A 27,948-nucleotide genomic window follows, 5' to 3' on the forward strand; every position below is an offset into this window, starting at 1 on the left:
GGTCTGACTCTAGGCTGTGTGTGGCTGCTCCAGTGCTGCCCTTCGGCTCTCTGAGTCTGACTCTAGGCTGCCTGCGGCTGCACCAGTGCTGCCTTTGGCTCTCCATGTCTGACCCTAGGCTGTCTGTGGCTGCAGCAGTGCAGCAATTGGGCTCTCTGTGTCTGACACTAGGCTGTCTGAGGCTGCACCAGTGCTGCCTTTCGGCTCTCTGGGTCTGACCCTAGGCTTCCTGCGGCTGCTCCAGTGCTGCCCTTCGGCTCTCTGGGTCTGACCCTAGGCTTCCTGCGGCTGCTCCAGTGCTGCCCTTCGGCTCTCTGTGCCTGACCCTAGGTTGTCTGTGGCTGCCCCAGTGCTGCCCTTCGGCTCTCTGTGTCTGACGCTATGTTGTCTGTGGTTGCACCAGTGCTGCCCTTGCGTTATCTGGGTCTGACATAAGGCTGTCAGTGGCTGGCTCTCTGCGTCTGACCCTAGGCTGTCTGGGCTGCACCTGTGCTGCTCTTCGGCTCTCTGGATCTGACCCTCGGCTGTCTGTGGCTGCAACAGTGCTGCCCTTTGGCTTTGCAGGTCTGAGGCTGCACCTGTGCTGCCTGTCGTCTTTCTGGGTCTGACCCTAGGCTGTCTCCAGCTACATCAAAGCTGCCCTTCGGTTCCCTGGCCTGACCCCTGGCTGTCTTCGGCTGCACTAGTGCTGCCCTTCGGGCTCTCTATGTCTGACCCTAGGCTGTCTGTGGTTGCACCAGTGCTGCCCTTTGGCTCTCTGGGTCTGACCCTAGGCTGTCTGCTGCTGCACCAGTGCTGCCCTTCTTGTGTCTGCGTCTGATCCTAGGCTGTCAGTGGCTGCACCAGTGCTGCCCTTCGTGTCTCTGGGTCTGACTCTAGGCTGTCTGTGGCTGCGCCAGTGCTGCCCCTTGGCTCTCTGGGTCTGACCCCAGGCTGTCAGTGGCTGCACCAGTGCTGCCCTTCTTGTGTCTGCGTCTGATCCTAGGCTGTCAGTGGCTGCACCAGTGCTGCCCTTCGGCTCTCTGGGTCTGACTCTAGGCTGTCTGCTGCTGCACCAGTGCAGCCCTTCGGGTCTCTGCGTCTGACCCTAGGCTGTCAGCGACTGCACTAGTGCTGCCCTTCGGGTCTCTAGGTATACCCTAGGCTCTCTGCAGTTGCACCAGGGGAACTTTAGTATGACAGGCCCATTGGCTAAAAGACGTTTTTTACTGACCAGTTGTGATGTCGAATCCATGGTGCCACCTGCTGGTGCTAGAGAGCTCTTTCAAACTCCCAGATGTGTTTTATAGCACCGGTGCGTTGGGGGGTGGGGGGGGGGGGGGGGGAGGTCACTAAGTGAGGAATCTGCAGGTAGATCTCCAGAAAGTTAGTTATTGAAGATAGATCATTGTTTCAGTGGGGACTAAAAGAAAAAGTGTGGCAACCAAAAAGCAAAATTGTGCAAATGTGTACTACAACAAACATAGGATTATTGTAGGTTGACAAAGCTTTTCACAAGGATGCTGTCACAATGGCAGTTTTTTAGAAAATGTTTGGGTAGCTGGAACCCTTATATCCCGCCCATGCTAGATGCAGTCAGGAAGATGCATACTGTGTTATTAATCAATACATCCATAATAAAGTTATTGACCCTAAGAGGTCGGGGTGTTGCATCAATACAGTGATGACATTATCCACCTCAGTGATACCAACTTTATACACCTCAGAACGATGAGCAAGCCACACTGCAGTTGTGTGGTTAACTCAGGGATAAATAGATATTTTAGGTATGCTGCGTCGCGTAGCATGCCTGGTTCCATGCACTCACACCAATGACTTCTTGTCTTTATTTCTGCCTCTACACTCACGCCACAATGGATTCTCTGAGTTTAACTGTTGTGTAACTTTGCTTTATAGGTTTCCTCGAAGTCCCTCCTCAAAACTGGAGGTGCGGAATGAAGCACGGAGTCCGCACCTTTCTTCGTGGTGATGCGTATAGATTCTATCCCAGAGCAATGGAAGTGAGATGGTTCCGGGGTGGCGTAGAGATACCCGCAGAGACGCAAATCCTACCAAACCCTGATGGAACCTTCCAGGTGCGGACGATGGTGGAAATTCATGAAGGAGACAAGGAAACTTACAAGTACCAGGTGGATCACAGTAGCCTGCCGGAGCCTGTGAGAGTGGAGTGCGGTACGTTCACTCACAGGGTGAGGGGTCCACTTCTCTCTGAGGGGGTTGGGGTCACTTCAGCCCACCAGAGATTATGAATGGGGTGTGGCAGGATCATTTCAATCTGAGGGTAGAGGGAGTTGTATTTGGTGGTGGAGAGGCTTTACTGCAGGCTGCAGAGGATTACAAGGGTGGCGCATGGTAAGTGCACATCACTCTGCGTAATGGCGGAGACCTAGGGCCTGATTACGATCTTGGCGGACGGGATACTCCGTCGCAAAGTTGACGGATATCCTATCCGCCGAAATATAAATCCCATAGGATATAATGATGGATGGATGCATTTGTAATTAACTTGCCCTCCTGGACTAGATCATTGGCTTTGGCCTTGTATTGGTCAGGCAAATGTTGAATGAGGTCTTCAAGCTCATCGTAGTGAGCTCTGTCGTATCTGGCAAGTAGTGCTTGTGCATTAGCTATCCTCCAGTGATTAGCTACTTAGGAGGCAACTCGCTTGCCTGATGCGTCTAGCAGTTTAGACTCTTTGTCTGGAGGTGGAGTATCACCAGAGGATTGAGAATTAGCACGTTTTATTGCATTGGACACTACCAGAGCATCTAAAAGGAGTTGTCCTTCAATGTAGGTGGGATGAGGGTCTGCATACTGGCTATCCTGGCTGTAGTGGGATATGCCAGAGCTTTGGAAGTGTCTATTGTGGCCCCTAGATACTGATGTATGTAGGAGGGCTGGAGATGTGATTTGGTAAGGTTTATTGTGAACCCCAAGTCATGGAGCAGCTGAATTGTTTGGATAGTGTGGTGAACACACTGGCTGTATGACTTGGCTTTTATCAGCCAGTCATCCAGCAATGGAAACACATGAATTTGTTGTCTCCGCAAGTGTGCGGCTACTACCATGAGACACTTTGTGAAGACTCTGGGTGCTGTGGTTACTCCGAATGGGAGGACCTTGAACTGATAGTGGTGGCTGTCCACTGTAAACCTTAGATATTTCCTGTGAGCAGGGTGTATAGGAATAGATCTAAAGTGCAAGGAAATCGCCTTGTTGAAGCAGTGGAAGGACTTGTTGAAGAGTGATCATGTGAAAGTGATCTGACTGTATGTAGATATTGAGAGGTCTGAGGTCCAGTATTGGTCTGAGAGTACCGTCCTTTTTGGGGATTAGAAAGTGCAGGGAGTAAACCCCTGTCCCTTGATGCTGGAGGGGAACTGGTTCTATTGTCTGCTTTTGAAGCAGTGAGAGAACTTCCTGTTTGAGGAGCGTTAGATGTTCCATGGACATTGGACGTTGTGTGGTATGTTGGGAGGAGTCGCGGTAAGTTCCAGGCAGTAACCATACTGGATAATTTGTCTTACCTACCTGTCTGTAGTGATGGAGTTCCAGCCAGGTAGGAACTGTGAAAGTCTCCCTCTGACCGGAGTGGAATGGTCTGGAGGGAGAGGAGGGATGTCATTGTTTGGTAGTGGGGGAGGTTCGATTGTTGTTACCTCGGCCTCTCCCTTTGTTCTCATTGGGTGCAGGTTTATATTTTTTATCAATGCAAGGATTGAGAATCCTGGTCCCGACAGGGTCTTTAAAGATGTCTGGTGCGTGTTTAATGACACCTTTGAGCATGGGCAATGTATGTATTGTCTTTAGTAACTGGGCAAAAGTATCTACCAGGAAGTCTTCCTCCATGGGGTCTGAATGCAGTTGTACTCCATGATATTGCGCAGCCCTATTAATAAGCTGACTAAACCCTATGTTGTCATATGAGGGAGATGGTCTTGTTGGGTATGCATCTGGATTAGGAAGGTCTGGAGGATCTGAAGGATCATTGTAATCTGCCCATGTATCCTGTGGTATAGCAGTGTCATCATCAGGGTCATCTAAAGGGTCATTAGGGGTCCATCCCCGCACCTAGGTCATCGTCATCCTGTGGTGGTGGTGAGCATGGAGAGAGTCTAGGAGAGTGTATGGGAGACTTGGTAGGAGACAAAGGCTTAGTAGGTTAAACAGGAGAAGAGGATCTTAGGGGTGAAGTTGCAAAGTCTCTTTTCTTCACAGGCACCTCAGGAGAGTGTGAAGTATCTAATTTCCTCTTCTTTGTTGGGAGACGGACAATATGGCCTGTTTTAGGGTCCATATGCAATGTCTTTTGTTTTGGATCGATAGGTTCTGGTTGAAACAGTTTGTCGAGCCCGGCGATCACGGATAGTCTTTTTGGATCGAAAAGAGGTGCAGGCTTGGCAATCCTTTTCCTCGTGTTCTGGCGAGAGGCAAAGGTTGCAGACCATGTGGTGGTCACTGTGTGGAAATCTACCTCCACACAGGGGTCATTTTTTAAATGGAGTCCTTTCCATTAGCCGTGAGGCCTGAATGGCGTCGATAGGCCCAGCGGCCCGCGTCGACGACCGGAATCGAGGATTTGTGAGTTAGCGCTTCGAAGGGCATGCGAACGAAAAACAATACCATTGAGCTGTGAAGGTGTGCGTGTCGGAAAGGTTTGTAAACACGGTACAGAACCGGAGCGCCGAAAGTTACATCTGAACCCCATGGCAGAAAAATAAATCTGAAGATGGAGCCGATGCCCATGCGCACTATCGCCCAAGGAAGGAGTCTCCTATCTTGTGACTACAAAGACTTCTACCTAGACAACAACAAACTGCAATCATCCGAGCCCAACACCAAATGGCGATATATGCTAAAGTATGTCATTCTGCAGCTCTACATGCCAAGAACAGAGGCATACTGGTAAGTAGCATTTTCCTTAAGCAATACCCAGCACCTCCGCCGGACTCTATGTGCTTTTAGCAAGACCTCCTTGCAGAAGGATCATAGCACACCTAGTAAACAGCCCCACATCCATCTTGGGTACAGTCACCCCTCTGCTTTCCTGCCACCATTAATTGAGCACGATCCGTGAGTGGTGGTGGGTTAGTAAACCATGAACCAAGCAGCGCACCGTTGGCTCATGCTATGGGTTATCCCAAATCAGCAATTCCACCTTCGGCTACTATGGTGTCAGACCACCTTTCTTGGATTTCATGTGCTTTATTTATATTAAAAAGAGTCCATACAAATATTGCTTTAAACATCTACAAAATAATAAACTCTAGTGAAAGCCACCAGTAGCACTCAGTAACAGGGTGTCCTGAGTCTTTTACTCAGCTAAAACCAATGGCATAAACTAGGAAGGAAAAGTCCAAACTTCGAAGAGCCCATGCCTGCTGCTGCACCTTATAATGTGCACCTCCCCCCCCATGAACACATCCCATCCAGCTGCAAATAATGCAGCTTATGGTAATCTGTATTAAACATCGACTACCTGTCTATCTAGTATCAGCAATCCTCCCTGCTGAAGGAGATTATTGTCACTCAACTCTGGGCAGTGTCTGATGTGCACTGCCCCTTAAGTTCTCACCAGCCCCAAGGCTCCGTTCCTGCAATCTCCATAGAGGCCTGTGTGAGCTGGCTCCTGGCAGTGGCTAGTCAGACAAGCCCTGTGTGAGCTGGCACCCATCAGGGGCTAGTCAGACATACCCTGTATGCACACGGCAGGGGATGGACAGACATGGCCTGTGTGCACCAGGGCTAGGGACTGGTCAGATATGCCCTTTGTGCACCCTGCAAGGGATGGTCAGATATGCCCTGTGTGCAGCAGGGTTAGGGACTGGTCAGACATGCCCTGTGTGAACCCAGAAGGACCTGGTCAGACATGCCACGTGTGCAGCAGGGCTAGGGACTGGTCAGACATGTTCTGTGTGCACCCAAAAGGGCCTGGGCAGACATGCCCTGTGTGCACCCTGCAAGGGATGGTCAGACATGCCCTGTGTACACCAGGGTAGGGACTGGTCAGCCATGCCCTGTGTGCACCCCACAGGGGCTGGTCAGACATGCCCTATGTGAGGTGGCACCCAGCAGGGTATGGTCAGACATGCCTTGTGTGCCCTGGCAGGTGCTGGTCAGAAAAGCCCTGTGTGAGCTAGCACCTGGCAGCTGCTTGTCAGACATGCCCTGTGTGCACCAGGGCTAGGGCCTGGATAGACAGGGGCTGGTCCGACATGCCTTGTGTGCACCCGGCAGGGGCTGGTCAGAAATGTCCTGTGTGAGGTGGCACCCAGCAGGGTATGGTCAGACATGCCTTGTGTGCCCTGGCAGGTGCTGGTCAGAAAAGCCCTGTGTGAGCTAGCACCTGGCACTTGCTTGTCAGACATGCCCTGTGTGCACCAGGGCTAGGGGCCGGTCAGGCATGCCCTGTGTGCACCAGGGCTAGGGCCTGGTTAGACATGTCCTGTGTGTACCCGACAGGGGCTGGTCAGACATGCCTTGTGTGCACCCGGGAGGTGCTGGTCAGAAAAGTCCTGTGTGAGCTATCACCTGGCAGCTGCTTGTCAGACATGCCTTGTGTGCACCAGGGCTAGGGGCCGGTCAGGCATGCCTTGTGTGCATTAGGGCTAGGGTCTGGTCAGACATGCCCTTTGTGCACCAGGGCTAGTGGTGGGTAAGATATGTCCTGTGTGTACCTGGCAGGTGCTGGTCAGACATGCCCTGTGTGCACCCGGCAGGGGCTGGTCAGACATGCCCTCTATGCACCCAGCAGGGGCTCGTCAGACAAGCCCTGTGTGAGGTGGCACCCGGCAGGGGCTGGCCACACATGCCCTCTGTGATCCCAGCAGGGGCTGGTAAGACATGCCCTGTGTGAGCTGGCACCCGTCAGGGGCTGGTCAGACATGCCCTGTGTGAGCTGGCACCCAGCAGGGGCTGGTCAGACATGGCCTGTGTGCACCAGGGCTAGGGGCTGGTCAGACATTCCCTTTGTGCACCAGGGCTAGGGGCTGGTCAGACATGCCCTTTGTGCACCAGGGCTAGGGGCTGGTCAGACATGCCCTTTGTGCACCAGGGCTAGGGGCTGGTCAGACATGCCCTTTGTGCACCAGGGCTAGTGGTGGGTAAGACATGTCCTGTGTGTACCTGGCAGGTGCTGGTCAGACATGCCCTGTGTGCACCCGGCAGGGGCTGGTCAGACATGCCCTGTATGCACCCAGCAGGGGCTGGTCAGCCTAACCCTGTGTGAGCTGGCACCCGGCAGGGGCTGGTCAGACATACCCTGTGTGTACCAGTACTAAGGGCTGGTTAGGCATGCCCTGTGTGCACCCGGCAGGGGCTGGTCAGACATGCCCTGTGTGCACCCGACAGGGGCTGGTCAGGCATGCCCTGTGTGTACCCGGAAGGGGCTGGTCAGGCATGCCCTGTGTGCACCTGGCAGGGGCTAGTCAGACATGACCTGTGTGCAACAGGGCTAGAGGCTGGTCAGAAATGCCCTTTGCGCACCAGGATGAGGGGCTGGTCAGACATGCCTTCTGTGTGCACCAGGACTAGGGGGTAGTCAGACATACCCTGTGTGCACCCAGCAAGGGCTGGTCAGACATGCCCTGTGTGCACCAGGACTAGGGGGTAGTCAGACATACCCTGTGTGCACCCAGCAAGGGCTGGTCAGACATGCCCTGTGTGCACCTGGCAGGCGCTGGCCAGACATCTATGTGTGTCCCAGGGCTTTCCCAATCACTTGCAAACAATGTCACAGTGCTGGAGGCTCATGCAGTCCAGCGATTGATGGCAGGCGTTGGTCTCTCCATGCAGATCATGAATTTGTGAAAAAAGGTAATCATGTATGGGTGATCACCTGGGAGCTGGAGAGGTCTTGTCTAATGGAGTTGAGTTCTTAGTTTGGTGAGTTACTTACTAATATTAACGGTTATTTTCTGATGCTCTTAAATCAAGCCTGCATTGTTTGAGGCGATAACACTGAGGCACATTTTAACGCTGATTTAATAGACTTTATTTCAAAAGCATTGACAATATCAAAAATAAGCTGTGATGTCGATCAGAGATTAAAGAGCCAAGAAACTCAACATTCTACTCATCTACTGAGCTGCCGTATCCAGGGACATCTTAAGGATTTTGGGGGCCCTGGGCCAAGCATATTTTGGGGGCCCCTGTTAGGAACAGTTTTGAATTCATGATCCAATTTCAGCTTTTTCATGCCCTCTTTGGCTGGGTCATTGAAAATGCACATGCGCACTCGTCCAAATTCTAATGCTATTTACATGTAATATTCAGGGATAGTTATGTGCATGGGCGTAGGAAGTGTGGGGGACGCGGGGATATATCCCCCCAGATTTTGGAGTGGGGGGACACGGGGACAAGGGTGGGGGGGGGACGAGGGGACAAAGGAATTTCCCCTCTCCCTTCTGTTATCACAGGGCCATTAGCACGCGAAAGCGCTACCTAATGGCCCTGCACTTGACCTGCCTGGAGTCAGAGGCCACCCGCCCTCTACCTTTTGTTATGCTGCAGGAAGGCTCAGCCGTTCTTGCAGAGGCCGCCGTTCCTCCCCGGAGGGGGGGAGAGGCTCAGGGGCCCAGAGGCGTAGCAAGAGCTTGTGGCGCCCGGGGCTATCCCTCAGATTGCCGCCCCTGGGGGGAGGGGTGCTGGGGAAAAAGGACGGCAAGCACTTGAAAGAGGTCCGAGAAACGCGTAGTAATCGCTGCTAATAGTTACCTCGATCATGCAAGTTACATGCACATACATGACACGGTCCAAAGCTACACAGTTGAATACACCAGTGACCGGCAGTACAAAGGAGAACACACACACTGCTTGATTTATCTGGGGACTCAGGAAAAACTACATGCGACATCCATCAGAGAGCTGCGTGAACTATTACAACACGAAAGGACTGCATACCCCATATCACCTCTACATGAAGTTAGAATTTTTGAAATCCTGTTTTATGCTGCTAAAGTTTTGAGAAATTTCAATTTTATGCTGTCTGAAAAATTTTCCAAGGTAAGTTTGTCTTTACCTTCCTTACGAGTTTTCATTAAATTCTGCTATGTGCGGTAACTCCTGGAACCACACTTATTGGACTTATGAGTTTTGGAATGAGAATCATGTTCCCTTGATAAATGCTTTCAGGCCAAATCTACTGATATCTATCAGGAGAAAAGCAGAAGATGGCATTTAGGTGCAGTAAGCAGCAAGATCTGAATGTTAGTCCTTATTACTGGGGGAATAACCACTCGTAATGAAGGGTATAGCAACAACAAAACAAAAAATTCAAAATCCTTCCCTTCTATCCCTCCACTACACTTTTTCAATCCAAATAACAGACTAACATGTCCACTACTCAAATAAATGTCCTATTTCACTATACTAATTTGCCACTAATCCTTTATGGGTTTCGGAGTAGCGTGCTACTCGCCGAAAAAGCACATTAACACCTCAACAGGGGTAGCAAGCGCTATATAAATGCAAACCTTTTTACCTCTTCTACCCCTTCGGTATCCTTCTTAATCCAAATAATTGACTAACATACCTACCACTCAAATTATTAAAAATGACTTGCATATTTCACTATACTACTTCACCACTAACACTGTACGGGTTCCAGAGTAGTGTGCTACTCGCCGAAAAACGCTTCAACCCCCCCATCAGAGGTAGCAAGTTCTAGATAAATCCAAACCTTTTTTCCCTTCTCCATATCTCCACTATCCTTCTCAATCCACATAATCTGACTAACATATCCACCACTCAAATTACTTTCAAATTTTCACTATAGTAATTCACCACTAATCATTTATGGGTTCCGGAGTAGCGTGCCACTCGCTGAAAACGCGCTTCGATGCCTCCTTATGGGTAGTGAGTGCTATATAAATGCAATTACAATACAATACAAAAAATAATTGCAAAAGTGCCATCAACACCCTAAAGCAACCAGGCAAAGGGAAACTATGCAACCAAATTTAAACCCATTCTTCCAAACTCCCGACCTCCACAAAGAACGTTGGTCCATATCAGTGTGTCAAAGGCAATATTGAAGCTACATGAAATCAACCACATCTGGCCCAAATTCTGGGTTAAGCTAGACTTTAGGTTAAAGTTGTTAGATATATGAGGTGCTGCACCTCGGCCTCCTCTTAGATATGTTGCAGCTTTGTTCCAAACCACAGAGAGCAAATGCTGATTATGCCAGAAAACAGAAGCCAAGGGGTTCACAGGAGGAGCCCGAAAAAATTGAAAGGATACTAGCAAATAAAAGCAAAAATCCTCATGTGTGCATGGTAAGCAGTTAGAAACACACGGGAAAATGACTTAAACCCCATTATTATTCACAGAACAATATGGACCTCACAGACCTCCCCAGTGCCCAGTTGGCAATGTCCTTCTGTGTTGTAGTGTGACGTATCTCAGGCTGAGGCGGGCTAGACTAAGGTAAGAAGCCATGGCAGGAGTAGAGTTTTGGCTTCTCGTGGGGGCTGGGCTTCTCAGTAAGACTGGGTGGGGGCCCAATTCGGTTAAAACTGAGTAGAGACCAATGCCCCTATGCCCAGACCAAGGCTAAACCTTTTTTTCCTTGAATTGTTCTTGAAATCACTGCAGAGATGCAGGCTTCAAAACCGGTGACGGGTCATACTACTTACTAGTGGTACAGTTTAAGAGCAACAAAGCATTATGGGGAAGGAGGGACGCAGTACTTCACATCTTCAAGTGACCCTTTGACATCAGTGACACCTTCATCAAGTCCTGCTTTTGTGACAAACAGAACTTTGCTTTCTGCTGTTCTAGGATCCACAGAAGCAAAATGGTCTTGGCTAAAAAGCCAAGAATGGATGAAGGTGTCACTTATGACAATGGGCGGTTAACACGCTTACTACTTTCATAGGATTAGCAAGATAGGGTACCATCTTACAGATTCTTCCACTGATAGCAGGCACCTGATCACATAAAAAGATCCCGAGACGGAAGCACCGTTTCTGCTCCACTGCACCACTTCCCACAGACTTAATTAAGATCATTGCGAATTCATGATGTGATTGTGAACCCAGACCAAAGGGTACCCCCCCCCCACCCAAGCTCTCTTCAAACGGAATACAACTGCATGGGCAAGTTCTCTGGCTGGGATTTGTAACTTTTTTTAATCTTGAAATACGCCATTGGCTTTTCTAACTGGGATATTTTTTTAGCCTGAAATGCAATGTCATTCTTGCACAGCTTTTTAAATTTTGTAAATATGTTAGATGCGCGCTTTTTACATGTTTATGCTTTTAATTAACTAATAAACTATTACTAGTCACTTGAACTGTTCATAGATATGACTGGATAACATGGATGCGCTGTCTTTGGGCTCTGGAAAAAAACACACATATACACACACGCACACCACACATACACACAGAGACACACACACACCACACACACACAGACACACACCACACACACAGACACACACCACACACAGACACGCACAAAACAGACACACACACACATACACACAAACACACAAACACACACCGAGGTTAGTAGCCCTATTGTGCAGGGTTTCTAATAACATTGCACTGAACTAATGTTATACATGAGTAAGACATCTTAGAATGATGATTTCGCGTTTCCTGCTGCAATCATTTGAAGGGAGGAGACAGCACAATGCTACACCATCCAGAACGACAGTAGACATCACCCCCGAAGCAAAATGTCACACAACAAACATGCACAGAAATATTCTTGCCACACATTAACACCTCCAGAATCATGCTTTCGTGATACAGTGGAAAAAGTCTTTGCATCAAGAAATACATTAAGTTCCCCCAAGGACATACGGCCAGTCAAAAATGTTCTGTGATGCAACCCCTGGGGCCTCGTCACTTGAAGGGAGCTCTAGGGCTGGATCAGTAAACATTATTATCTGGCATTATTCGTGTGCCTGGTGGTAAGTTAATGCAGTGCTTAATATGAGCAACTGTTTTCATCGTAATATCTATGAAAGTGGATTTGTGGCGGAGCCTAGGTGATGATTCCACCCCTCTGAAAACGTTCAGCTAGCTCCTGCTGCTCTCCTCTTTCTTACCTCACTCACTTCAGGGTCTCACACTATGGCAGGCAGGGATTGGTTCGAACTTCTTTCACTTCTGCTGCACTGCAGCAGCCAGCAAAGCAAAATCGCCCAGCAGCAGCACTGCCACTGCCCCAGGCCAGAATTGACTCCTCACGAGAGCGCATAGTGGTGAAGCGTGTGACGTGTCACTGCTACGTTCTCATCGCAAGGGCTGGCCAAAATGTAGCCCAGGGCCCTCATTGGTAGCGCTCGCGCGCTACCAATGACGGCCCTGGGACGGACCAACAGTCAAGCAAGTTTTCGCACAAACAACGCGGGACGTCGCGGCGGCAATTTTGGCAACACTGCAGGCGCACTGACTGACTGGCGCAGCAGTTACAACAAAAGCAAGCAGGTCAGGACAGGTGCGCGCTGCTTGCACTTTCAAACTTTAACAGCCTGGGCCGTGCGCACGGCACTGGTGGTCCGTTGCAGCTGCCATTAAAATTTATTTGGGGACACTGACGCTACAATGACTGATAGTAGTGTCAGTGAGTGTCCCCAAATAAAGTATAAAGGCCGCCGCAACAGGCCACCTATGCCGCGCGTCTGCCCCCAAAATAGTGCCGCCTGGGGCGGACCACCCCCCCCCAGCTACGCCACTGACAATATACCCAACATCTCCCATGGAGGCCGAACGGCAACCTACACCCTTCAACCATGCTGTCTGAAAGGGCCCCAGGAAGTCGATGTGAACTAAAGATCTTCACAGCCTCATCGGCGATATAAAGCGCTATATTCATTCATCAATGCAGTACAATACAGTACCTACATACCCTTCCTAAAACTATCCCCTGAAATGTGCTCGCATTCCCTGCTCTAAGGTGCTGAATCACTAAGAATCTTGCCAAAAAAAGCATCTCTGTGCCCTCTTTCCTCTCCCCCCACCCTCTGACGGTTTATTATATTCAATATTTCGATTTTTATATCCTTCAATATGTGAAGGGTACTGCACTGCCTCAGCAACGGGCATGAGTGTGTAAAATGAACTATATATTCAAGCACCAGGGATAGAGAGAACCTGTTGTTTTTTTTTAAATAAACGTTCCACTCGCAAGTTAGAAAGTTCTAGAGGAATCAATAGTAGATAGTGTTATGAGCTATTTCTCAGTATGCTTTGTCTGGGAATGGAAAGTTCCATGCCAGCTTAGTGTGAAAACGCCCACCAAAAACACTGTCCGCGATTAGCTGCGGTCTGTGATACATTTAGGGATGTCAGAGCCCTCTTTTTCAGACCCCACCTGCTCTAGGTCCACATACAATAGTCATATTTAAACATACAGAGAATCTCAAAGAATTAATATAGTCGGACACACGCAAGCACCTGATTCTTCATATAACATAGCACACGCTGACTGGAAATGTTTGTAGGGCAATACAAAACAGAAACTACGTTTGATTTACTAAAAATACAGATTGGTAGCGAAAAGGCCACCTATGACACTTCTCTGTCCGGAAGTACCCCTCGTTGCACCAATTAATGGGTACGTACATCTTGTAATGACTATGCTTAAGTGACAAACGTGTATTCAGTGGAAAACCAGTAACAATTATTCAACTAAATAAAGAAAATTATTTTTTTTAATCACCCGAAACGAATTCCTTTTCAATGGCACACTGTTTCATTGTCTACCACAACAGGCACATTTCAGCTTCGGTATAGTCACGACCATGCGCGCAACACCCATTGGACTCACAGGGCTTCAGCCCCCCCCCCCCCACCCCCCCCGTCGTGTGTGGCAGCCCGGGATGATGAGACACCTTCCCGGGCAAAAAAGCAGCCGCACCCGAGCACTTTACAGGTCTTTAAAAGACAATTTGAATGTTAATGAGGCCTCGCTGTTGTTTCACCCCTTCTAAGAGCCCCTCGCAGCTCCTCTCTGCCTATTGCTTAAAGTTCAGCCCCCCCCCCGAAATTTTTGCTCAGCCCCCCCCGAAATTTGGCTCTAGTTGCGCCTCTGGTCACGACTCACCTGAAGTATTCTGAATCAAAAATCATCCTGATGGCTGCACCAATATCCCTGTGCTGCCTGTGCCGGAAAAGAGGCGAGCGCGTGGTGGTGGAGCGTGTGACGTCACTGCCGCGCTACATGTTTTTTACCGCAACGCAAGGGTTGACTAAACATTATGCCCAGGGCCGTCATTGGTAGCGCTTTCGCGCGCTACCAGATTGACGGCCCTGGGATGGGACCCACCACATACAAGGTACGTCACGCACGCATGCTGCACTGCAGGCAGCACAATTTACAATCAGGTGTGCTTGGTCTTCCGCGCGAGGGCCCCAGTGGCGGCGACCTTTATAATTTATTTGGGGACACTGACACTACTGTGAGTGTCCCCAAATAAATTATAAAGGCCGCCGCCCCCAAAATAGTGCCGCCTGGGGCGGACCGCCCCCACCGCCCCCCCCTAGCTACGCCAGTGCAGGGGCCGGCGCCATAACCCGCGCCGCGCCGAAGGTGGCAAGAAGGAACCGGTTTTGGGCGCCCTTGGCAACCAAAGGCGGCGAGCAGTAGCCCCTCCTGCCCATGCGCTGGCCTCGCGGCTACCACTCCCCCCCGCAGCCAATGGGGGGGCAAGACAAGATGCAAACCCCCCAATGGGGGGGCAGGCCTGATCGGCGGGAAAAAGAAGATGAGGGATATAAGGGGCCGCTCTCCCAGGGAGCTCCTAACTTCGGGGAGCAGGGAGAGCGGCGCACCGACGCGGTTTCTGCAACAGCGCTACTTTCTTTTTTATCTTCTTTCCTTGAACAACATTGTTTTCCCAGGGTGGGTAAGTGCACCATTCCTAAAGGGACTGCAATACCTGGTTGATGGGTAGAGTGGAAACGTTTAATATGATCGTTTTCAACTTTTTAATTATTTTAGCTTATAAAATGCGGCTCTGTGTTTGGGGATGTGGTCTTTTTTAAACCAAACTGCATACATTTTGAAAGGATATAAGCAATGGACATTGAAAGGGGTCCCTTCCTGGTCCTGTAGCCATGTCTTGAACTTTTCAGGCAAAATCACTTACTGATTTCTGAATAATGAGTTTAAAACCGTTAAGGTAACCATGTTTTTTTTATGAAAACAGTTCACATGCTTTGCTTATTCTTGCATTCCCTATGAGTGTTTGCTTTTTCCAGGGTGTTAGTCATTTTTTTTCAGGCAGCATTTTACTGTTGTCTAGTGCATAATTTGAATTTAGTCGCAGCACAATTGAGTTGTGCTGAAGGCAGTGCGAGTTTCTCTCAGTGGGGCAGTATGTTGTTCAGTGTGGGAGAGAATGTGGCACTCTGGCCAGAGCTGCTGAATTTGGAACTGGAGAACCATGTTCAGACCTTCATGACCAGTTCACCATACCACACTCCTGACAGAGCTTATTCTGATGCTACACCTTAGAAGGCCCGATAGACCTTAGAAGCCCAGGTGTCTTAGCACCCGCAGGTGGACCTGTCCAGCACAATCCATACTGCAGTTCACTTCCAGTCTTACGGGCAGGCATATGAAGAAACACATCCTAGATCGACAGTGAATCTGTCACTGAGGTCACAAGACCCTTGAGGCCAGTCCACCTCACCCATTGGTACCTCCATTGGCCTTTTTCCAGCACTAGCAGTGCAACTTGCCAGGGGTTGGCAATGTAGAATTTGCATGCACACCAAACTTAGGGGGTGATTATAATGGCAGTGGGACCACCACGTCACCCCGTCGGTGGCGGTCCCACCGCCATTGGTGACTGCATCACAGCCCGCCATATTACAATGGCGGGTGGTTACCTGGCGGTCGGAAAGACCAACCACCACGCACCCGACGGGCTTCTTGAGCCCGCCAGTGTGGTGGAGGGGCTTGTGGCTCCTACAATGCTGGTGGTGCCTACCATGCACTGCAGCAGGGATTACGATGTCCCTTACCCGCCAGCTTATCAATGGCGGTTCACCTGCCATGGAAATGCTGGCGAAAGGGACATTGGGGGCCCGTAGCAGGCCCCTTTACCTCTGGCCCTCAGACATGGGTCCTGGGGGGCATCTATGATGCCCCACAACATATCACTGCACCATGTGGCAGGCACCGATATATTTAACATGTTCCTTTTTTTTTTACTTTGCGGCGGATGATGCAGCCAGCAGCACCTGCTGCAATGTAAAAGATAGGCACTGCGAACACCGTAGTGGCAGTCGCATTGTAATGCCTATCGTGGGGCCTCCACCTTGAAGGCCAGCGGTCCCATTCCCCGATTCGATGGCGGTGGTACTGAAGTCCGCCTGCCATCGTAGTCAGCCCCTAAGTTTGCATTTTATGAGTATGATTCAGCGGGAAATAAATTGATGTTTGCAATTTAATTGACTTTGGTTGGCCTCTTATCTATGAGATTTCCCTGTTGAATGTGCCTGTACATTATACATTTTTGGTTGTATGAATTGATTGCATACTACACTCTCCTACAGGTATTAATTTGAGTGTCATTAGGAGTGTCTGGGACCAATTGTTTTCTTAGGAATTGTTTTCTTTACTAACCTTTGCAAAGGGCCCTAAACTTCACAGCAACACAAGTCACATTTATTTTAGTAATTTGGGATCTGTTTGAGCTACAAAATTGTTTTGGAGGAAATCGTTAGATTATGCAGCAGATGATGTATTATGTGGCAAATATGATACAGCCATAGTTAAGTGGAAAACATTTTTCCACTTAATTTTGCCCCAACATTGTAGTTGATCAATTTTTAAGTTCCCCAAACCCAAAAGTCGAGTTTGGGCACAATTTGCATTTTAAAAGCAGCCCTATAACACAGGGCTACTTTTAAACTGACCTCAGGCTTCAGCAGTGCACACATGCAAGCGCAGAAAGGGCTGCTGGCCTCTAAACTGCCATGCCCTATTATATTCTAGGGACTTAAAAGTGGTTCTAATCCCCCTGCCCTATTATGTACTAGGGCCTTATAGGAGAGGTCATGCCAATCATAGGGGTACCCTAACCCATAGTGCACCCTAGTGTATGTAGGTGTTTTCACTGTATTTTTAAGTGCCTCTTTCAGAATAGCACTGGCTGTTTAGGCAGAGGCCAGGGTCAGTCAGTCAGGTACCACCAGTACCAGTCAGCAAAAAGTTGGGGAGTGCCCAGGGCGGCTTTGCAACACTAGAGAAACACAAACTCAGAATGTAAAACATAACACCATGGTTGGGGGGTTCTCTTCAATAATCAGAATTGATTTCTATCCTAATGAACCCATTTTCCAACATTAGGATAGGGAAAGACTGGGGAAAAATCACAACGTTCTAATCTATACAGTGAAGTTTTTATGCAGCTCTTTGATGACGGTTATTAGCTCACTGTTCAATGTTAGGATTTTAACTTATAAACTTCAAATACCAAAAGAATATCTCAGACAAAAGCAGTAACTCACTGACCTATTGAATTAAAACTTTCACTAGACAAGCCTTCGATCTCTCTCAAAAAAAGAACATTAATCACCAAAGTTATCTTCACATTTTTATTGTTGCCTGAAAATTGCTGGAGACCAGGAATGCAGCAGCAGGTACTTTTCAAACCCTAATGCACTTGCAAACACGACGCCCCCACCCTAAGTCAGCGGCCTTTGTTTGCTTTGTGCATTAGGATGCAAGATTCATATATATGTTTTTTTTTAAACATTTGGTCTCATTACTATATGAATGTAAATAACAATAAAGCATACATGCAAACTGTGACTACATGCCCGCTTTTCTCAATATTTCACTCCGAAAGTATGCGATTGTATTTGTTTAACGGGCGGTGATTTGTATAGGGTCACTGGAAAGTGCACAAGGTTCCCTGTCCCCCCCAGAATTTTAGTGTCTCCAACGCCCCTGGTGTTGTGTGTTTTCAATATTGTAATGTAGCAGCTGCTCACTAATATTACTGCAAATATTCTCTGTGATACTCTCTCATTTCTCATATGTGTGGTTCTGATTTGATTTTATAACTTGTTTATGGCTGTTGCATGTCACATAAACACAACTTTTTATAATAGACACTCACATATCAATCACATGGAAAATAAAGCAAAGGAAAACGGTATTTGAAATAATCTGTGTAAGAGTTATTCAAGGTCATCAGGGCAAGACTGCAGAACAGAGCTGGGTCTGTCAGGGGGCCCCCTGAAGGTCTGGGGCCCTGGGCCAGAGCCCACTTTGCCCCTGCCTTAAAACGTCTCTGGCCGTATCCTGTGAGCTGTGGTATCTGTGAGCTGTGGTACCCTGTGAGCTGTGGTATCCTGTGAGCTGTGGTATCCTGTGAGCTGTGGTACCCTGTGAGCTGTGGTATCTGTGAGCTGTGGTATCCTGTGAGCTGTGGTACCCTAGCATCCAGTGCTGTTTTTAAGAGATGTGTCTGATTGCACCTTGCTTCCTGTCTTGTGACTCTGACCCTTGATGCTGTTCTCTAGAGTCCAGCTCTTCATCGATAAGGAAGGTCTTCAGCTTTGGAGGGATCGCTGTTGTGCTGGTGCTGGTCCTGCTAGCTGTGATCAGCGCTTGGATGTGTAGGAACACATGTCCAGGTAAGAGGACTGTTCTAGTGAGGCATGTGCAAGGAAATTACATGGACTAGTATCAAGGGAGTGTGTTGCAGCTGTTAATTCTGTTTTTGTTGTTGTTCTCCAAAAGTTCCCCTGCTCTCCCTTTTGGTATTAGGTTTGACTCAATAGTGTTAGCACTGCTCTTGGCACATTATTGCAGTTTGCGTTGTGAAGAGATTTTCAAAGTCAGTACTTGAGTTACACCAGAGCATCCTGTCAACTTCACACATCAGCGTGTTTTCATTCTGTGCCGCAGACTGTGGCCTCCTCTCCGCTACTCATGCGCCCGGTCTGAAGCTTGGGTAGATCCAGTCACGCATTCACTGGTACCCAGAGTGATGGACCAGTATCCTTACTAACCCCTGTGTCCTGGCACTGTGTTTGGAGGGTCAGTGTTCTCATCTCTGGATGGCCCGTTGCATGGTCCATCATTGCAGAGGGGCTTAGAGCTTTGCTCACATATCCTGAGGTGGAATGCCAGCCCACTGCTGTGCCTGTAACAGCGGTGGTTCTCTCATCTATGCCTGGCTTATTACTGCCTGTGGCCATCGATATCCATTACTGCTGGGGCCATTGATATTCATTACTACCTGTGGCCATTGATATTCATTACTGCCTGTGGCCATCGATATCCATTACTGCTGGGGCCATTGATATTCATTACTGCCTGTGGACATCGATATTCATTACTGCCTGTGGCCATCAATATCCATTACTGCCTGTGGCCATCGATGTTCATTACTGCTGGGGCCATTGATATTCATTACTACCTGTGGCCATTGATATTCATTACTGCCTGTGGCCATCAATATTCATTCCTGCCTGTGGCCATCGATATTCATTACTGCCTGTGGCCATCGATATTCATTACTGCCTGTGGCCATCGATATCCATTACTGCTGGGGCCATTGATATTCATTACTACCTGTGGCCATTGATATTCATTACTGCCTGTGGCCATCGATATTCATTACTGCCTGTGGCCATCGATATCCATTACTGCTGGGAGCATTGATATTCATTACTGCCTGTGGACATTGATATTCTCTACTGCTTTTGGCCATCAATATTCATTGCTGCTCAGGGCTGCTGATTAACGATACTGGCTGAAGCAATTGATATAATTACTGCCTGGTTCCATCAATTCTGATTGCTGCCTGTGGCCATGGATATTCAAAACTGCCAGGGATCTTTTGATATTCTTTACAGCCTGGGCCATTAGTATTCATTACTGCCTGGGGCATTGATATTCATTACTGCCAGATGCCAATTATATTCATTACAGCTGGTGATATTATATTCAATACTGCCTGTGGCCATGGATATTCATTACTGCTGGGGACATTGATATTCTCTACTGCTTTTTGCCATCAATATTCATTGCTGCCCAGGGCTGCTGATTAAGGATACTGGCTGAAGAAACTGATGTAATTACTGCCTGGTTCCATCAATTCTGATTGCTGCCTGTGGCCATGCATATTTAGTACTGCCAGGGATCTTTGATATTCTTTACAACTTGGGCCATTAGTATTCATTACTGCCTGTGGCCATGAATATTCATTACTGTCAGATGCAAATGATATTCATTACAGCTGGTGATATTGATATTCATTACTGCCTGTGGCCATGGATATTCATTACAGCGGTTGATATTGATATTCATTTCTGCCTGTGGCCATGGATATTCATTACTGCCAGATGCCAATGATATTCATTACAGCTGGTGATATTGATATTCATTACTTTCTGTGGCCATGGATATTCATTACAGCGGTTGATATTGATATTCATTACTGCCTCTGGCCATGGATATTCATTACTTGTCAGATGCCAGTGATATTCATTACAGCTAGTGATATTGATATTCATTACTGCCTGTGGCCATGGATATTCATTACAGCGGTTGATATTGATATTCATTACTGCCTCTGGCCATGGATATTCATTACTTGTCAGATGCCAGTGATATTCATTACAGCTAGTGATATTGATATTCATTACTGCCTGTGGCCATGGATATTCATTACTGCCAGATGCCAATGATATTCATTACAGCTGGTGATATTGATATTCATTACTTTCTGTGGCCATGGATATTCATTACAGTCAGATGCTAGTGATATTCATTACAGCTAGTGATATTGATATTCATTACTGCCTGTGGCCATGGATATTCAATACTGCCTGGGATCTTTGATATTCTTTACAGCCTGGGCAATTATTATTCATTACGACCTGGGGCATTGATATTCTTTACTGTCGGATGCCAATGATATTCATTACAGCTGGTGATATTGATATTTATTACTGCCTGTGGCCATGGATATTCATTACTGCCATAGATCCTTGATATTCTTTACAGCCTGGGCCATAAGTATTAATTACTGCCTGGGTCATTGCTATACCTTACTGCCAGACACCAATGATATTCATTACAGCTGGTGATATTGTTTTGCAGCGTGAATCCTTTTCTGTATTCACATGCTGTACATCATTCCGCCATATAGTGGTTGGGTCCGGAATCGTCTTTTTTTTTTTTCTCTTGTTTTGGTCGCTTTCGACCACCATTTGGTGCCGGGTACTTCCCCTGTGTGATGTCAGATGGTATCCTGGAGGTCGTTGTGCGATGAAGAGGAGCAGGGGGCTCCAGCAGAATCGACACTCGAAGGATAGGACGTCGAAATCATGGAAAAGGACTCCGAAAAGATCCATGCGTAAAAGAAGGCGAACGAATCGAAAAAAAAGACAGAGAAGGTAAGACATAAAGATCCGTCAGAACCAAAGGACCATGAACAAAAAACGCCCAAAGCAGCCCCGATGCTGAGCAAGAAGGTGATGGAGGGTCAGCCACAATCACAAGAACCCCACGGAACCCATCCGAAGAGGGAAAATCGCAAAAGGCACTGAAAGCAAGCCTCAACATCGAACCCGCAAAAAAGAGCACAACGTCGCCGAAAAGGAACGTCAATGCCGAAAAGAAAAGAAAGTCCACGGCCTTCGATGCAGAGAGGGCCCTCGAGGTCGAAAAGAAAAGGAGAAGACTCGAGGAGGAAATGATTCTGCTCTTACAAAAGAAAAAGAAATTTGACGCCTCATTAAAGGATTTTTTAATCCCTAAGGCACCTACAATCGAACCAGAACCTGAAAATGTCGACACCGAAGAGGCAGAAGACGCCAAGGGGGAAGAAGAAGGTATCTTCGAGTCCCCACCAACACTGGAACCTCGAGGCAAAGATCCTGAGGAATACGGAGACGTCCCGGAGGAAGAGGAAAACTCAGAAACCTTTGAGGATACATGGAACGATCTCGATACCGGGAGTCCAGAAGAAGAGATCTGCAGTTACCCTTCAAAAACATCACCCCCAGATGACATTGCTTTCTATAATGACATTGTAAAAAGGGCAGCAAACCGATTTGGGGTTCCTTTCGAGGAAGAAAAAGGGGACACATGTTTCCTGCTGGAAACACTAGCACCTGCAACTAAGGGAACACAATATCTACCCATGTTGCCAAGTGTCCTGGATCAGGGCAAATAAGCTTTTATAGAGCCAGCCTCAAAGAAGGGGGTTACTCCCAGAGTTGAGAAAAAATGTAAGCCCTCTTCAAAGGACCCAAAATACATACAGAGAAATACTATACCTGACTCCATCATTGTAACCACAGCCAGGAGAAGAGTAAATGCAGTCTCAAAAACAGGGCCTCCACCAGAGAAAGAAAGGATGGATATGGTGGGGAGAAGGATGGAAATAGAAGCTGCAATGCAGTGGCGCATTGCCAACTCAAATGCTCTGTTAAACAGATATAGCCACCAACACTGGGATGAAATACAAGAGTTGCTGAACAAACTCCCCGAGAAGGACAAAAAGAGGGCAAAATCTACTGTCCAAGAAGGGAAAAACTTGGCTAGCACCTGCCTAAAGTCAGCCCTAGATGCAGCAGATGCTGCAAGCAGGCAAATGTGCACAGGAACCATCCTCAGAAGGCATGCCTGGCTCAGAATTTCGGGATTTATACAAGAAGTACAGACATCAATTATCAACAGACCATTCAACGGAGAAGCTCTGTTTGGAAAGGAAGTGAATGAATACCTTCTGCAAATTAAAAAGGACAATGAAACAGAAAGGGCAATGGGGGCCCTACAGCAAAGAGGTTCTTTTGAAAGAGGAGATTTCTCTAGCAGAAAGGTAGAGGCAGCTTTGGACAAGGACAGCAGATGCCACAACAATCTCAGGGACAGAACCAAAACCAACAAATGGGGTAACAGTCTAGCTACCAAGGTTGGTAGCAACAGCAGAAACAGCTCTTTCGAGGGAGAGGGAATGGCAGGGGAAGAGGTAAATCCTCTAGAGCAAGAGGAAATGGCTCAAACTGGCCTGATCACGGGAAAATACCCACACAAAACCTGTGGGGGGAAGAATATCCTTTTTCCACAGACAAAGGGAAAGGATTACAACAGACAATTGGAAATTAAATTTGGTAAAATATGGATATTGAATAGAGCTCACAAAGACTCCACCTGCAAATCCACCAAAGAAAAGATAATTAACCAGATCAGAGCAAACGCTACTAAACGCAGATATCAAAGAACTATACCTAAAACAGGCAATAGAAAAGGCACCAACACAAGAGTAGTACAAAGGAAACTACTCCAAACAGGATCAGACTCCAAGGCCAATCATGGACTTAAGATTCATAAACAAGTTCATTCTAACACAACACTTCAAAATGTGTACCCTCCAAGAAATAATCCACATATTTAAAAGGGGGATTACTTGGCAACAATAGACCTCAAGGACGCCTACTTACATATCCCTATGACCAAAAGGCACAGAAAGTACCTAAGATTCCTGCTGAACAAAACGCACTACCAATTTAAGGTACTCCCGTTCGGCATAAAATTTGCTCCACAGGTGTTCACAAAGTGTCTAGCCGCAGTGACGGCACATCTAAGGAGAGAAAAAATCCACCTCTAGCCCTACTTAGACGACTGGCTATTAAGGAGACGCATGAAACAAACATGTCACAATCATGTTAAAAAAACAATTCAAACTCTACAAAGACTGGGTTTCTCAATACACCACAAAAAATCATCTACAACACCAGAAAAGGAAAATACCTTCCTGGGAGCAAAACTGAAAACAACAAACGCCACGGCTTCCTCCACACAAGCCAGGATACAAGCTATCCACAACGAAACAGCCTTCTACCAGAGGGGACAGTCTCTGACAGTGAGGAAAGTAATGAAAATAATGGGCATGATGGCATCATGTATCCCACTCATCCCTCACGCACGACTACACATGCGCCCATTTCAAGAATGGCTCAACAACAGCTGGTCGCAAGCCACAGGAAGTTGGAAGCATCTAGTGGTTGTTACACAAAGGGTGCAAGTAGAGATACAATGGTGGGCATCCAACAACATAGCACAGGGAAGACATTTCAGGGACCCAACTCCATCTGTGACAGTCACTACGGATGCATCCCTCAATGGTTGGGGGGCACATCTCAACCATCTGAAAGTGCATGGTCAGTGGAGCGAACAGGACTCCACAAAACACATCAATTTTGGGGGGATTTAAATGTTTTTCTGGCACTCAAGGCATTCCAGAAACATTTATTTATATTTATTTATTATGAGTTTTATATAGCGCTAACCTGAAACGAAGGTATCGGAGCGCTTTACAACAAGAATTACCCGTAAGATACATTAAGCGATTTAGTATATACAATGTCCCAAGACACAGCGCATAATATTGACATGGAGTGAAAAAAAGAAAACATAAATGTCACTCGTAAAGTAAGATATCGCAGTAGAATGTACAGGGAACATATGACAGTTATCGCAGTAGAATGTACAGGGACATATTATGCCCCGCTGAGGTAGTCGTAGGGAACCCTATGACTCACGGATGAGTTCGACCGGTGAGTAGGGGGCGGGTGGTAGTCATGTGGTGAGAGTGAGGTAGAGGTCATTGATGATAAAGTGTCCGTGTGCTACTATGGTTTGTCTTCGGCGACTGGCTTGTAGCTATCCGTTTGGGAGAGATCGGTTGAGGAGGAGGTCCTTGAGTTGCCTTTTGAATTTTATGTAGGAGGGGTTAGTCCTGATCTGGACTGGAAAGGAGTTCCATATTTTTGGCGCTCTTCCTGCAAAGGATCGAGATGCGTTTTTTGTCTGCGAGATTTCGGGGGGATAAGAAGTAGAGTGTTTGTGCTCCTTAAGGTTCTTTACTGACAGGCCTTCTGGAGTTTAGCAGCCAGGTAGGCGGGTTTCCCTGTGTGCAACACTTTATGCGTGAGGCAGGCGGTTCTGAAGCTGGCACGCATTTCACCAGGGAGCCATTTTAGCTCTTTGAGTGCAGGCGAGATGTGCTCATATTTCTTTACTCCGGTGACCATTCTGGCTGCTGCGTTCAGAGTTGATCTGAGTGGAGCAAGATGGGATTTTGCTGCTCTTGTGAGGGTTGCGATTCCGTAGTCCAGTCTGGACAGTACCAGGGATTGTGTAGCTTGTTTGAGGTCAGTGAGAGGGATGAAGGGTTTTATTTTGTTGAGTAGTTTAAGGTTGAGGAAGGCGCTCTTTGCGGTGTTTTTGATGTGTTTGTTCATGTCTAGTTTGGGGTCCAGAGTGATTCCCAACGATTTTGTGGAATCAGCTAGGGTGAGGTTGTCTTTGAGAGCCTTGATGGCTTTTATCCATTCTGTGGTTTGGGGGTTCTCCTCTTTGTTGCAGATGAGGAGGATTTCCGTCTTGTCCTGATTTCGTTTTAAGTTGTTGCGTGAGAGCCAGTGCTGGACTTCTCGTAGAGTGGTGTTGAGTCTCTGGATGACTTCGATGGAGAAGGTTTCCAGAAAAAAATTGGGTATCGTCTGCATAGAGGTGGAAGGGAATGTTGTTGTTTTTTAGTAGGGAGGTAAGGGGCTCCATATATATGTTAAAGTTGTGGGAAGAGTACTGATCCTTGGGGGACACCCCTACATACAGGGAGTGGGTCAAACGAGAAGTTCTTGATTTTTATACTTTGGGTGCGGTTCTGTAGAAAGGAGGTGAACCACTGTAGGACCACCTCCTCTGCTCCCGCCCTTTCTTGAAGTGCTTTGATGAGTAGTTTGTGGTCAAGCATGTCGAAGGCTGGCGATAGATCCAAGAGTACGAGTAGGCAGCATTGGCCTTTGTCAAGAAATTTGTGCATGTCATCAATTACATTTAGGATCGCTGACTCTGTACTGTATCCTTTTCTGAACCCCGATTGATGAGGACCAAGAAGATTCGTGCTGTCTAGGTGTTGAGTGAGTTGGAGGAGAACACATCTTTCCAAGATTTTTCGCTAGGAGAGGGAGGTTAGAGACTGGTCTGAAGTTGTTCAGATCGTTCGTGTCAGATCCAGGTTTTTTCAGTAGAAGAGTGACTTGGCAGATTTTAAGACAGTCAGGCATGACTCCAGTACTCAAGGAGCTGTTTATAATCTTAGTCCAGTGCGGGGCTAGGCATAGTTTGAGCTTTTTGGCCAGTTGGGCAGGTAAGGAATCCATGACGTGTGCTGAGGGTTTGGTGTTAGAGATCATTTTAATGACCTCTGCTTCGGAGATGGGGATGAAAGATTTCCATAAGTTAGGGGGGTGCTTAGGTGTGAAAACTTCTGAATCAGTAGACGATTTACTGTTGTGGGGGCTTCTCTGTACGTCCAAGGAGAGTTCTATCTTGGAGATTTTGTCATTGAAGAAATTGACAAATTTGTCACACGGGTCTTTGCAGGCTATAGCTTGTGTCATAGGGGGTTTGGAGGTTTGTTGCTTGATGAGGCTGAATAGTTCCTTGGGTCTGTTCTTTGCTTTGTCCAGGGCGTTGCAAACGAAGGACGTTTTTTCATTTTTTATGTTTGTTGTATCTCCCTCTTACTGCTTTGAGTCTAGCTCGTAGGATTGTGGATTGGTTGTTTTGCCACAGTCTTTCTGCCTCTGTTAGTTCTCTTCTTTCTGAGTTTAAGTCTGAATTGAACCATGATCTGGAAGGAATGTTCCTGGCTCTTTTTAGTTTCAGGGGGGCTATTTGGTCCATAATGGAGGTCATAGTGGAGTTGTACTGAGAAGTGAGTTCTATTGCTGAGAGTTCATCCGTGTGGAAAGGGAGGAGGGAGCTTACCCTCTCCTCCAGGTCTGCAAGTGGAATTTGACTTATATTTCTCACCCAGTGCGGAGGGTCCCGTGTGCCGGGTTGGTCGTGGATCCTTTGGTTTAGGTGGAACAAAATGATATGGTGATCTGACCAGTCCACAGGCAAGGTGTGGTCGCTGGAGACTGTGTCTGCATGAGCGATAATGGCGTTGAGGATAGAGCCTTTGTTGTGGGTTTTCTCGGTGCACTGTTGGGTGAGATTGAGGTTGCTTAGAAGATCATTGAGGGTTTTGATTAGTGCGATGTTTTCATCTTTCCAGTTTAAGTTGAGGTTGCCTAGAAGTATGCTGTTTGAGCCATGGAGTGAGGAATGAGTTAATAGGGTGGAGAGGTGCTCTCCGAAGCAGGAGGAGTTTCTTGGCGGATGATAGAGGAGATGACAAAGTAGTGAGTTGTTGTCACTCATCATAATGGTTGTAGTAAGACATTCGAAAGAGTTATATTTGAGGGCGTTGGTTTCCGTTGCGGAGATGCTGTTCTTGTGTATGATTGCTATGCCCCCTCCTCTCTAGTTTTTTCTGTCTTTGTGTATGATAGCAAAGCCCGGGGGTACAAGCATGTCCATAATTGGGTGAGAGAACTCGTTTAGCCAAGTCTCAGTGATGAATGTGATATCAATATCATGTGTAAGGATGGTCTCTGCCAATTTGGTTGCATGTTTGGAGGCCGACCTGCAGTTAATGAGCATGCAGTTTGTGTTGGATCTCTCGTTATTGGGGTTCTTCATTAAAGGAGCCCTGGGGATATTAGTGAGGAGGCCAGGGGGTCTTACGGGTCTGGTGGGGGGGGCAGTCTCTTCCCATACCAGTGATCACCTGAAGCTTGGAGCTAGAGGCAACAGTAGTGGTTGTGTCAAATGTGGAGGCAAGATCTATTGCTTCTTTTGTGGACAAGGAGGCTCTTGTTCTTTTGGGTCTCTGAGCCTGGTTTGGGAGGGGGTTTGTATTCCAGCTGAGCCGTTGGGTCTCATGAGGCCTTGAGTGATTAGTGTTGGTGGATGGGGGTATCAGAAGTGGATGTTGGTCGGGTTTTCTGAGTGTAGTGAGGTTCCGTACTATTTCGGAGAGGCCAAGAATTACTGTTTCTAGCTGGCTCTCCAGCAGGGCCAGTCGCTGGTTCGTCTTTAAGTAGGGAAGGGAAGAGG

At 47.6% G+C, this 27,948-nt stretch overlaps 1 protein-coding gene across 2 annotated transcripts in view; it reads left to right on the forward strand.

Annotated features, from left to right (window-relative positions):
- Positions 1-27,948, forward strand: part of LOC146869730 (major histocompatibility complex class I-related protein 1-like) — a 230,165-nt gene that overhangs the window by 136,926 nt on the left and 65,291 nt on the right. The window contains exons 4-5 of one of the 2 annotated variants that reach the window (XM_085613693.1): positions 1,897-2,172; positions 18,498-18,611. In XM_085613693.1, coding sequence (XP_085469819.1) covers positions 1,897-2,172; positions 18,498-18,611 — 390 coding nt within the window. The remainder of the gene's footprint in view (positions 1-1,896; positions 2,173-18,497; positions 18,612-27,948) is intronic. The other variant, XM_085613704.1, reaches the window with a different exon arrangement.

This window comes from Triturus cristatus, chromosome 1_1, assembly GCF_964204655.1.
Source record: "Triturus cristatus chromosome 1_1, aTriCri1.1, whole genome shotgun sequence".
NCBI lineage: Eukaryota > Metazoa > Chordata > Amphibia > Caudata > Salamandridae > Triturus > Triturus cristatus.